We start from the raw sequence: 13,689 nt of genomic DNA on the forward strand, positions 1-13,689 counted from the left end.
ATTAGCTATTTTATAACTACTTCATTAGTCAAACCCCCTGAAAAAATATTTCAGGACACAGAGACCACATTATAAAGCCAATGGTCATCTTCCTTGGTATGTTTTTGAGATAAGCCCAGTCTCTTTTGTTCTAGCTCTTTCTAAATCTGTTCCAGCCATAGTCAGTTACTGTTTTAGTTTTTTACCTTTTTTCTTAAAAGAAAAAAAAAAACTTTTTATTTGATTCCAGTAGATGAAGAACATAGACTTTTCCTCTGAAATGGTGATTTACTGTATAAAATTATGAAAGGTAAAAAAAAAAAAAAAAAAAAAATCTGGTCTTCTGCTAATTTAGAGTTCTGTTGTTTGAAGCCTGACTTGCACCTAATCTTATTAATAATGCTGGTACCATTTAAGATTGCCTGATATGTCCCTTTATATAATCCTACTTTCACATGGTTGTAACTTAGTTAAACTTTTATCATTTCATCTGATTTTTTTTTAAAACGTGTTAGGTGTCTGCCTCAGACTGAATTTTTTTGGAAGCATTTCAGCCAATATCTCAGCTATTTCTGCAAATGAGACAAGGACATGTGTGTGTGGGGGGGAGATTTAAGTTATACTGAATATTCTGGTGACAACTCCTTTGAAAAAGCTTTCCATGCCTTAAAGTAGGGTACAGAAATTTGACAAGAGAGGGAGGGTATCATATGAGAATGGTATGATGATTCATTTCTCCATATGAAGATTTGAGCCACTGGGCCAAGTCATATATCTTCCAAAAAATGTGCAATCTGTTTGTCTGTTAGGGATTAACAGCTAAAATTCTATATTCAGTAAAAGCTTTTCATGATTTTTAGTGATGTCCAGATTGCCTATATAATGCCCTCAAAGAACAGCTAAGAACATATCTGGCTCCGAAAAGTTTTTCTATGTGAGACAGCTGGGCATACGCAACCCTCAGACTGAATATACTTACTGTTTTCATTAGAGGTCCAGGAAAGGACACTAGCTTCCTCTTAGGTATCCTGAGCTGAAGTGAGCCTGGGCCACAGCAGGATTTGGGGAGGAAGCTGGCAGGAGGCAGCTCTATGTCTACATGGAAGTGGTAAGGAAATTAGAGGAAGAAAGGACTTGGGTGGGGAATGGCAGTGGGAAGCCACTTTATATACAAGGGACTAATAAATTATTCAATAAGAAGAAGTTCAGCTTTATGGGTGTGGAATCATTTCATGTGAAATTGCACACAGCAGGAGGGAAGATAAATCTTGGAAGAAGACAAGAGTTAGGCAGGCTGGACAAGAAAGACTGGGAGGGCAGGAGGGAGACTAAAATCAGACAAAGACAACAAGATGACACAAAGAAAGGTGAGATAGGAAGAGTAGGACATTTGGGTCTATGTTGCCAGTCCAGCAGTGCTCCTTGTGCCCGAGTAACTAGGAAGCCTCAGAGGCTGTTATCATCTCACCTGGCCTAGGCCATTTCACTAACTCTTCTCTCTATGAGCAAACTGCACATTAAAGAAAGGGTAACTGTGATGAATATGAAATGACATGTCAACATATTTTTTCCATATGTCATGATAGGTAAGGAAACAGGAACTGGGAGGAAAAGCCTGTAGAAGGGAAACTGCAATAGAAAGCAGATCCATGGAAGAGCTAAGTGTGGAACGGACTGGAGAAGATGGCTCAAAAAGGTCTGTAAGCTAGAAAAGATAACTATGGAGGCTCTGTCAGGAGGTCTACAGTTCCTGAGAGTTTATGTTTGCCAGATACCTGGGCTACCCACTGGCAAAAGTCCAGTTTTTTCAGCCTTTAATGCTAGTTTTTTCAGTCTTTAATGCTAGTCCCCCAAAAGGCTGGTATCAAACACTTAATTTAGTAGTTCAGAGGTGGAGAAGGTGGATCCAAATATTCCAAGTTCAGATGATTAATGCTTTTGGTTATTGTGTTCCTAGAGTGCAGAGTACCTGCCTCCGAGCATAATTTTTCTGGGGGGAGGGTTGATTTATTTTTTTTAAAGAATGATGCTAATATAATACTTAAGTTGCTAAATGACATACAGCAAAGTTAGGAATTCTAGTATTAGGCCTGCTGCCAAAATATCTCCCCTCCTCCCTCCTGTCTACCACTGTATGATGACAAAAATGATAGGGCTTTATAATTACATAAGCAAATGCTATTTCACTTCCCAACAAACTTTTGGTCCATTCACTATCTAGACTGAGTGGTTCTTACCATGGTTGTCCTTACTCTAAGAATGAAGTGCTCCTGCCCAACAGTATGGAATCTGGTCCCTGGAACCTGTAAAGTCAACAAGGTCTAATTCTCTGACCTAAAAGTCTTTGAGTGTATGTACACTTGAGCTGGTGAACTACAGATCAACTCACCTCAATGTGTGATAAAGCTCAGCTTTTCCATGGGTCTGTTCTCCTCGATGCATATGAGTTTAGGAAGATGAATGGGACTGCAGCAAGACAAAACAATTACAAGCAATTAATTATGTAAAAAAAAAGGGGGGAGAGTAAAATATACCCGAAGACATGAGAAAGGTAAGATAGCGTGAATTCACAGTGACCCACCCTCTGCAGATTCCTGACAATAGAAAGAGAAAACAAAAGATCCTATGATTCTTTTCTAGTTGGCAGGTACTGAACTCCCTCCTTCCCTTCCTGTCCCAGTGCATTCTCAAGAGGTTTTCTTAGAAGTTTTTCCCAATCCAAGCATTATAGAACTAAAATACACTGCATATTTAGACACTTCTTGGAGCAGGTTGATTCAAACACTATTTCTCGCCACTCATTTCACAAACTATAAAACACATACTCCATTACAACCAGGGGAAAATAGTTAAGCAAAAGCCTGATTCTCAGACACCTGCCATGTTCAGCATGCACAGAACAAGCCCAGTGTACTATTTCACATTATAAAGCTTAAGCAGAAGTTAATGTACCCACACAATAATGAGTTATTGTGTCTCACTAGAGGATCAGCTTGCAAAGTCCAAAGTGTATGAACAGAGGCATACAAGACAAATCAGAGCTAAGCACTGTACCCTGCCCTCTGACTGCACCAACACTTTAGAGGTATCTGGTGAATGATTTATAAACCTAAAGATAGCAAAGTATAAAATTGTATGGCTGTCCCTGCTTTAAAAAGGAAACACTCTCTGGACAATTTGCAATGTCTCTGAAAATGTTTCAAATTCTGGTGCCTGCTCTGCTGTTTACAGGTAAGTGCCTGGCACCCTCTCTCCTGTCATTTCCTTCTGGCTTGCTAAATAGTCAGCTGGCAAGAAAACCATGTTACAGCCAGAATAGCGCTGATAAAAGAGAATTAACTGGAAATCACTGCAGAGAGGACATATGGGAGAGTGGGCGAGCACAAGGCTACACAGCAAGTCTGTGAAATACAGTCTTGATTCTGCTCCTTGCGATTGCTTTTGAAGCTCTTCCTGCTGAACCTCTTTCAGCTCTTGGTGGTGAGAACACATTCCTGGCTGAGAAAGTCTCATAGAGGATGACTTCCTGAATTGTTAATATTGTCAAAAAGCTTAACGCTATTTTTTTATTCTGATCACATCATTTATTGTTTGTAAGAAACACCAACAGTTCACGTGCATTTGTAAGGGCTCAAAATGATCAATTTTACAAGTGATTTCTGGGATGCCTGATTTGAAATCGCTTAAGAGGACTGATTTTTTTCAGCGCTCTCAGACTGTCTGATCATTGGACCTTTATAACGCCTTGCAACCAGGGCATCTAAAATCCAGAATCACTTTGTAAAACTTACACCACTGTGTAAATGGATGGAGCAGGACTGCAGCATCACTAAGGCTAAAAGAATGTTCTTTTCAAAGAAATACAGACTGGTATGGTCAAGGATCAGTGATGTGCACGCTGTGAGACTAATTTATTTCACACTAAATTAAAACAAAGAAGGCAGGCACTAAGTGACTCTAGACTTCTCATGTGATTGCCCAAATCATGGAAAGATGCTCCATCCACATGAATGTATTAAAAGCATTTCTTTGATCTCAGTGCTTCAACACACACGCTGTAAAGACAAGAGAAGAAGAACTAAGGCACAACGATGCAGGCAGATTTAGCCAATACTTAAACATGAATTAATTAAGCCTCCCTCCCACATGAGGGAAACAGCCCAAGTATTTCACTTTTTATACAGAGCAGTAAAGTAAAAGAGGAGCAGCAGTCATAGTTTGATGAAGTCACTCATTTTTCTCAGTGGAGAAAAGGATGTCTGAGAAATGATTATTAAAAAGAGGTTTTGCCCTTACACAGTACAAAAAAAGCTGTGCTGTGGATTGGGGCCACCTTCAAGTATACTCTTTCTTTTGGACCAAATTCTTTCTTTCTTGTCTTATGTCCCTACGGTTTGGCTGCAGTTGAGGCTCTGCAGGCTCTCTCTCTGCTGCAGGTTACAGCACATCTAGATACCTTCCCTTGCCTTTATTTGCACTCCCTGATCTGTTGTGCACCTGAGCTTGGACCATTTCTGGGTCTTCCTGAACCTCACCACCTTTCCATTAAAGGCCAGGACAACACATCCAGGTTCACCAGAAACCAGGCTGTGAGCAGCCTGATGACACTGCTTTGGAAGAATGTTATCTTTGCTCTTATCTCCCTTTTATTCCCTCTGTCTTTCACAACAACCTTGTTTGCCCTCTTTCCAAGGTTCTTTCTTTACAAGACAAGAAAAACGATTTACTACTGATTTTAAAAGAGTTCTGAAAAGCTGCATTGATCATTGGCAATGTGCAGTTCAGTTTTTCATTAACTGTGAAACCTCTGAGCAATGATCAAGATAGTAGTGAATTAAAAAAGAGCCTATAAGCCCAGTAATGAGAACCTGACACTTCATCACACCCTCAGTTCAGCCACTACAAATGATTACTGCACCACTGCACACCTCTGGGAATAGGCTTTTGGGGCTGTTGGAGCTTTTCTTCAGCCTTTACACAGTGCTGCAGCAAAGAGTGGAGCATTTTTCATTCTCTGTTGCAGAGAAAGTCGTTCTTTCCCTAGGATTATCTGGGAATTTTGCCATATTTCTTGCTATTACTGGTCCTCGCAAAATTTCCTGACCTCTGGCATCACACCAACACATTCAATGGGTGATTGTCTGTCTCTTGTCTGCCTTTGCTGATGAGGGAATGATGTATCTCTAATGACTGCTAATGACTGAGATCTCATCTCCTGAACCAGAGACCTCTTGTGTCCTGTGCTGGAAAATTAAGAATTGTCAAAGAATAGAGATGACTATGCTTCAAACTTTAAATATAAGCAGATGCGATCAAAATTCCAAAGACTGGGTGATACAAACTACGTTCAATCGCATAACAATAGGTGACTTAAATTCTACAGCCAATAGGCATTAGCAAATCTGATTTAGTTTTATTATAGTGCTTGTCCCCATCCAAATATGTAGGGATACATAGTCAGTGCACAAACAACTATCTGTTTTTCACCATTGGCAAAGGCAATATGCAGGAGTTTAATTTTAACCTAACTTTATTTTAACATAACTTTAACATGCTTTTCAACTGAAAATATGGTGACACATGGTGACACAAAGGTGGTCTATAAAATCCAAAAAGTGTCCCTGCAGCAGTTAACATACACCTGTAAAGTACTGACAGATACCCACATCCTGATTTTTATGGAGTGTCACATAATCTACAAAAATACTTTAGAAAACCGTCTAAGACAGAACCAGCCACTTCCACTCTTTTATTTCAGCACTTACATTATTGCATTGTGGTATTCTGAATCCTTGCATGTTTCAAAATACGTTGATCAAAAATGAAAATAAGATTTTTATTGGCACAAAGTACTCTTATGAACAAGTCTGTCCAAGATATACTTGGAAGTTTGATGGGGGGAAAAAAAAAAAAAAAAAAGAAAGACAACTATGTACTAGTGTATGGCTTTGTAAATATTTTCTGGATTTAGAAATTTAGAGAGCTGAAGCACGGGGCTTCGTTCCGGCCCATACCTAACCTTAAGGAACACAGCTGAGTTGCAGCACTCAATTTACCTTTTCAAAGTTCCCAACACGTCAGCATCAGCAACTTCAGCAAGGTTAAAGTGTCGAAGGTTGAAGTTTAGCTCTGTCTAACTGTTGGCTTTAATATCTGATAGCACAGGCAGGCATACCCCTGTGATCTGACATTTTGACCAGGCACAGCTACTAAAGCCGATAATTAGAAGAATTACTAGAGTAAAAGGAAGAGAGCCACAGCAACTGCTGACTTACAACATTTAAGTTCCATTGACATAAATAACTTCAGCAATAGCTTTCAGATTGTCAGAAACATGTGATAGTCTTCAGAAAGCAAGGAAACAAATAGCTCCAGTTTATATGATTTAAGAGAGAGTAAAGTGTTGCTAAGTAATGGTCATATTTTTCATAAACACCCTGGCAAGTCAGGCACAATCTGTTCTTGCCTGTGGTGGATGCACACAAGGGTTAAAGTTTGGTCCCAGGACTTGAGATTGCTCCTCACTGCTTACACACTGCCGCTGATCCACATAGCAAGACTCCTTACAGGGGAGAAGTGTATGCTAAACTAAAGCATGTCTAAAAGTTTGTCTCCTTATGATTAAATTCTCTCATTAGATATGCAAGTGGTGGCTTCTTCCTCTCCAGAAGGACTGCTAAGCACTCAAGAGCTCTTACTGCTCAGCTTTTTAGAAAAGAAAAATGTATCAATTTAGTGGGTGCCTAAACAGACAAAGGTGTCAAATCTAATCCCATACTTCCATTTTTGTCTGTATGACAAAGTGGATCATTATGCATTCAGCTGACTGAAAAAGATGTCTCCCTATAGAGTTTTTGGAGTTGCACCCAGCTAGGTATCTTGCTTTCTAAAAATCTATCCATGCACAATAGAGTTATGCTCCCATATGAGTCTGATATGAGATTTTAATGCACAGTAACTTAAGAGCCATGCAGGCTTTTGTTTTTATCCTTTTAGTATAATTTGCTTGCTATACTCTGATACTTTTTTCTTAGTAGCCCAGAATTCCAAGCTATTTAATATGCCTTCTCCATAATCAGGTTTTCTGACCTTCAAGGCTGGATTAAGTACCCATTTGCAATTTTGACTAAAGATGACAAGAGGCTACCACCATCTCCTCTCTGTTAAGTTTAATTTTATACCAGTTCTCACTAAGCCAAAATGAGATGCTCAGAAGATATCATAGGAGTAATAAGAAGCAATAGTTTTCCCTCTGAATGCTATATACAGGCCAGACAAAACTATCTGTTGAAGGCAGAAATTACACAAGCTAAGTATCTGGCATGTGAAAAATGGCCAGTTTTTCTGTAATTTGATTTTCATATCAGAATGTTGAGTGAATCTATAGAAATTATGAAAGGAAACAAATACTCTGACTGGTAGCAGCTGATACAGCCTTTACAACAGTTCACTTCCCACACACATTCCTCCTATTTTCCCTCCGGTTACTATTAATCTCTAAATATGCTTTTTAAATAACATACTCATCTTGGAGAAAGGAGGAAAAACAGAATTGAATAAAAACATTCACATCCAATGCGTGCAGCCTTCTTAACACTGACTTAACTTTGTTTCACTAGAACTTGAACTTCTTTATGCCTCTCAACTCAACTTTACACGTTCTGAGCAATTTCATCAACTTTTACCTATGCCCTTGCTCCTCAGTCTCTCTAGTGCCCCACGTGGATGCTCTAAAATTCCAATCTCCTGGTTTCTGTGTAAGTTTTCTCTGAGATGGAGAGCTGCACATGCTGCCTCTATATACTAAGTATATATATCTAAACAAAAGTGAAGCCTGTTACTGAGCCAAATTCTGATCCCAGTTCAATTATCTTAGTCCAGAAGAGTGATCACGACTTTACAAAATATTTAAAACCTAAACAAAACAAATTAACTAAAGGGAAGTTAATAGCTCATAGATTTTCTACTGGATAACAGTAAAGTGCCAGAGAAAACCTGAAATTTGGTGTTTTGTTTTATCTCATGCAGCTCTGGAACAGAGGGGTAGCAGCTTAATAGACAAAGGCAAAAAATATATCTTTTTTTCCCCTGGCCAAAGTTTTACTTGATTTCTGAAGTCCAGAGATAGCTATTCCTTGGTTACCTAAGAGAGAAAGCATTTCATACTACAAGAGTTTACACACAGGATGTCTGAACTTTGGTTTATTTGTATGTTAGTTAAAACTGGTAAAGATAGTGTTCCTTAGAAATCTCCTCTTCCAAAATTTCTACCTCCAGTTTCTGACTCTAGTAACCTCGAATCTGAAGAAACCGAAGTAGGGAAGAACTACCGAGGCATTCATCACTTGCTAAGCAAATGTACAATCAAGCATTTTCTCACCTTTTTGTCCAAGAATTTTTTGACTCTGAAAAGAAATACAAGTGAAAAGGAGTAACAAATATTCTACCTCGCACATCTGCTACCTCTATGGCCTCAGCACATATTTGCTTTTTAAAAAAACTAAAGAGTGGCCACACTGCAGCTGCTCAGCAAAACCAGCAAGAGTAAGGGCGAGTGAACTGGGTTCTGCTCAGCGTTGCGCATAAGGGCAAATGTTGGATGTTGTCAGGCCAATTCCCCTCTTGAACAGATTCTTGCCTTGAGCCTAAGAGCAACAGAGAGTCAGCAGGGTTGCAACAGCCTGGCCTGCAAAACTCCTATTGACAGACTCTCGATGTACACTAGTTCAAGTGCTTGGCCTAGCTGTGCCAGTTCATGCAGTTCAGCCTGAGGTGTTCACTTAAACCCATTCGATAAAACTGGAGCAAGCTTGTTTATGGACACTGGCCTCACACTGGGTGACTTCATCTGAGTTTAAACCTAACCTTGTTGAAAGTTGTGCAATTTGGACTGAAGTGCTATTTCAGACCAGTTTAGCCCTAGATGGGTGTAAGTCAAAAACCCTGGAGACTAACAAGAAAAGACTTTTCCCCTACCAAGGCCTTTCATATGAAGTTAGTGAGGAATTTAGCTTTTTTTCTCGAGAGGAATTCTTGCTTCAAGACGATCATCTGCACCTGTGATGACATCAAAAAATGTCTAGAGCAATGTGGTGCAAAAAAAGATTAGCAGTACAATATCCTCTGTCCACAGAATAGCTTCCAGGCAGATAATTTCTGTGCTGTTGCTAAGGAGAATAAAGACTACACCTCACCTTTCCACAGGGCTTAGGGAGTGCAGTGAAATTCAGAAGTAGCTAGCTGTGAAATTCACACTACTTCAAGTTTCTCAGCACACCTGAGACGAGTGCAATTCCAGTCTAAACTTTTTCTGTTGCAAAACACTAGTATTAAAAATAAGGTAGTGCTTTAATTTGGTTGTAAATTTATCCACTTTGGATTCAACAGGAAAACAATGATCTATAGGAGCTGTTTTATTAGTTTCAGGGTATAAAAAAAAATCTTTCTGAAGATCTAAGGTAAGACCATATTTGACTTCTTTTAAAGAAACTAAAATTTCAAACACATGCTACGCTGATATATAAAAAAAATAAAAGTGTACGTACTAAACCATGCTGCTGATATTATAAATACTGCTCAGCTTCCATTTCAGGTGTCCTCGGAGCACCATTTCTGACAGAAGAATCCGCAAATCAATTTATACGACTTAAACGACAAATACCATATTCTCTGAACTACTGGGACCCAAGCAGCGGCCAGAATGCATGGGGATACACTGTGGCTGAGCAGGTATTCTTTCCACAATCTTGCAATATCTACTGGAAAAAAAAAAAAAGGCAGAATGGGGATTAACACATAACAGAAACCTTTTGGGGCAAGCAAGGCTATTTGTGTGTATCTAAAGTCTCAGCATAGGGAAGGTTGCTCGATCTACTGTTATTTAGTATCAAAGCTAAGAATATTCTTTTCTGTTTTGATCTACCATAGGTTAGTGAATCATGGACATCTTTGAGAAACACAGCACAATACTACATGGATTTGGGATCTTTTGCTTTTGATCCTTCTATTGCCAGGTAAAAATGGAGTTTCTTCACAGAGCATTTCATAGGGTCAGAACAGGTACAGGCCTCTAAGGAAACAAAACGGACAAATATAAAAACATATGAACAAAACTGGCAATTGGAGCCTAGCAGCATAATGAGACACATTAATTTTAAGAAATATGACTATATTCATTATACAAATTGAAAAGCTGAAGATTTGTTGTTTTTACTGTCTGAGTTTTATAGTTACTTAAATGTGGTCACTTTATTGGGTAAGTTCTTTTTATTTTTTTATGAATGCTTTGCAAGAACTTCATGAAAAGCTTTTTATGTTTTTTATATATCTATAAAATACACACTCACACACACACACACACATATATAAAGTCCCCAGAAGTTAAAATGTAGAAATATATGGTTGGTTTAAAATGCTGACAGAAAGCAATTCCTCAGTAGAAAAATAAAAGGCTAAGGAAAAAAATAATCTATTTCACTAACAAAACTGTATTCAATGTAGAATAAAAAGATCATTTGAACAAAATGGAGAATGAGATGTAGCAGTTGGTAAAACCATTATTTATAGATTGGCAGACAACTACATGAAATAAAGTATCTCAAATTGTCATCAAGAAATTGTTTAGGACTGTACTAAAATATACACACATTTTTGAGAGATAATTAAGTGAAATTTAGGGAACAATTGCTAAATGATTCCGTTTGACAAGCATAATGCAGAAAACACACATTGCTCCTGAAAAATGCTTTTCACATGAAGATGTTGCAATCCTTTAAAAAGGACAGGAGTGGGTAGCACTAAACTCACAAACCTACAAGTTTAAGTGCTTAAAATAATTACAAAGAAATAGCAATTTGATTAGTCTAACAGCAACTACTAACAGGAAAATGAGCAAACCTTTTCTCATAATACACTTTGAATATAGTCTGAATTTTATTGCTTTAAAAGTAGATTTCTTTTTGACCACAAGCACAAATTTTCATTTTGAAAAGTGGTTTTTGAAGCGTGCTGTTTTGCAAGACGAGAATTTGATTTGGGGAGTCACAAATTGAAATTCTTAGGATTGTCCCACCTGAAAGGTGTTGCCTGTTTCACTCACTCTGAGCAGGAGCAAGATGGAAAAGAAACAGCTAAAAGGTACAATCGCCCTGTCCTCCTGCCAGGCCCGGAGTCAAGGTCCTTGGGCAAGTGGAAGGAAGCATCAGGATATTATCTCACAACTTCCAAAATTGAGATGGGCAAAGGCTTGCTTGCCTGGCAGCCCTCATTTCTGTCTTACAACAAAACTGAAGTTACTTTAGGATGCTTTCTATGTTTTTCCTGAATGCCTCACCCACACCCCCACTTTTTTCCAGCAGAAAAAGTTGTTCAGATAAAACATGCCTGACAACCTCTAACTATTAGCTGTCCACTACATGCGTCTGAAGGCTGTGATCCTGACAGTGCCAGACGTACAGCAAGATGAGATATGCCTGCAGAATGGCAATTCTTACGATTGTCATATGAAAGGAATTAAAGCTAGTTTGCAGAAATATTTCCAGGCACTCCCCCTGAAGCATGTTTATGACTTCAGAAGGAGGCTGGTTAACACACAGAATAAAATTCATAATGCTAATACGACACAAACTAACATCTGGAGCTTTAACTAACACATATGGTAGAAAGGACAACAAGCTAGAAGCTATGAAAAGACATTCTGGATAACACAGAATAATGATTTTCAACCTTATTGTTAATGATTATTGGTATTTTCAAGATGGTCAAGAAAAGCAAGCCTATACAGCACACGCAGAAATCTGGTTCAAGAGGCTGTACCTCTAGAAGAAAATATTTGCAAAGACTTGCAAATCTGAAGATTGAACTTGCCAACAAGATTTTAAATTAATTTTCAGAGGGTTTTTTTAATGCAATTTATTCCATCTTTTCTAGAGAAAACATCAGATCTTACATGGATATGCTGCAGCAGTCTGGGACTCACCTCCAGCAACAGACAAGGATGAGCAATTAAATCCTACACATCTGTCATATCTGGCAATTTTAGGATATGGCATGTTACGTATTTGCCACAAATGACTTTATCTTATCCCACTGTCTATTATTTGGAAAGCTTCGCTTTCCACATTTAAAGTTTTGGACTTTGACTTGAATGCCAAAAGTGACAGAAACCACAGCTACAAGAGTGAGCTGCTTTTTCTTACACTGTAGCAGCAGGAGCTGGTGAAAACTTTTATTCACTGCTCCTTTTCTAATTAAAGAGGTGATGACAAAACGTTCTTTATGCCAAGTACTTGAGTATGGAAGTTTTCCCATTCCCATCCATTAATCTGACTTGTTTCAGGACTTCTGGAACATCTTTGAAGAAAGGGAGGGAGATCTCAAATTTCTTACAATGTATTATTAACAAATTCCTAGCAAACACTAGTAAGTTTTCAGCCCTAGTCAAAGTTTCCACATGGAAAAAGACCTGTTGGTGAGACCAAAGCATATGGTAACCCTAAGGGCAGAGTAGGTAAAGGAAGGCAATTTTATCACTTTTCATCCTCAAAGAGCAGGTTTTATGTGTTGTGAGTGCCAAGTCCTTTGTGAATATGAACTATATACCAAATGGAATGAATATGAAGAATGTGTTGGATCTTCTAAGGAAGAATACGTATTCTGACATCTCAGCTATCTCTACCATGCTGCTAGGCTTGAAAGTATCCTCAGGCCATTATTAATTTCCCTGCGTAGGACACTGGGCCTGAAATTTCCATTATTCATTAGCTGAAACTGGAAATTCATTAAGTACTTGAAAAAGATAAATGAGATGCAAATTCAGTATTTACTATGTAGAATTTCACATTTTCATTCACACTACTTAATTATGAACTGTTCATTTAAAGATAAGGGGTGACAAGTGACGTATAGACTAAAAGAGCCCAACAGTTAAACACACAATTATGTCCTGGCTGTTACACTCCTCTTCTCTTGTCACCCATCCTTGGATAAACAAGTTCTGCAGTTCCTCAACCCTTCCACTGTTTTCCTCAGTAATAAAAGCAGGCATTATGAAGTTACTGAAGCTCCTCAGTTCATTGCAAAAAAACAGGACTGTAATGATAAGCACAGCCTCTTATTTTAAATTGTAAGTTAAAAATCAGAGGATTTTGCTTCCTCCAGCTGTACACCTTGCTGATCCAACGGATGCTGCTGCCCAGTAAACAGAGATGTCCAAGACATTTGTGCATCAGCTCCTGAAGTATTGCTGTTTTCAGCCTGCCTCTTTAACGGATGTTGTGGTCAAGGCAGGGGTGTAGGATCTGCCTGAGAATTAGCTCTAGTTTTTATGTCCATCCTGTAAGTTAAATCAAAATGGGCATTAGTTTGGGAGTTGATTTACAAACAGTTTGGACTACAGACATCCCAGGAGTGTGGATGATGAAGTCCAGCAGTGAAGTGGAGGGTAAAATGAAGTGTATCTTAACCTCATTTACTGTCAGCTAGTGAGGTAACTCTCCAAACTTTATGAACCTATTAACACTGTCAGCGACACAAAATTAGAGTAACCACTGCTTTAAGCCTATTGCCATGAGGACAGTCTTGCATAAGGTTGATTTTGTGACCAAAATGTCAGACAAAGCCAGAAGATGCAGTCTGACAGTTCTGTTGTATTTAGACATGACTAATTCTTTTAAAGAAGTTGTTCTGAAAGCCAGAGACTCAATCTGCAAA

At 38.5% G+C, this 13,689-nt stretch overlaps 1 protein-coding gene across 1 annotated transcript; it reads left to right on the top strand.

Moving 5' to 3' along the window:
* Window positions 1-3,161: 3,161 nt before the first annotated feature.
* C1H3orf85 (chromosome 1 C3orf85 homolog) lies at window positions 3,162-11,986 on the top strand. The gene is made up of 4 exons (XM_062572505.1): window positions 3,162-3,210; window positions 9,560-9,708; window positions 9,907-9,992; window positions 11,908-11,986. The coding sequence occupies exons 1-4, from the start codon at window positions 3,162-3,164 to the stop codon at window positions 11,984-11,986; spliced, it is 363 nt and encodes a 120-aa protein (XP_062428489.1).
* The last annotated feature ends 1,703 nt before the right edge of the window (window positions 11,987-13,689 follow it).

This window comes from Rhea pennata, chromosome 1, assembly GCF_028389875.1.
Source record: "Rhea pennata isolate bPtePen1 chromosome 1, bPtePen1.pri, whole genome shotgun sequence".
In the NCBI taxonomy this organism is placed as follows: domain Eukaryota; kingdom Metazoa; phylum Chordata; class Aves; order Rheiformes; family Rheidae; genus Rhea; species Rhea pennata.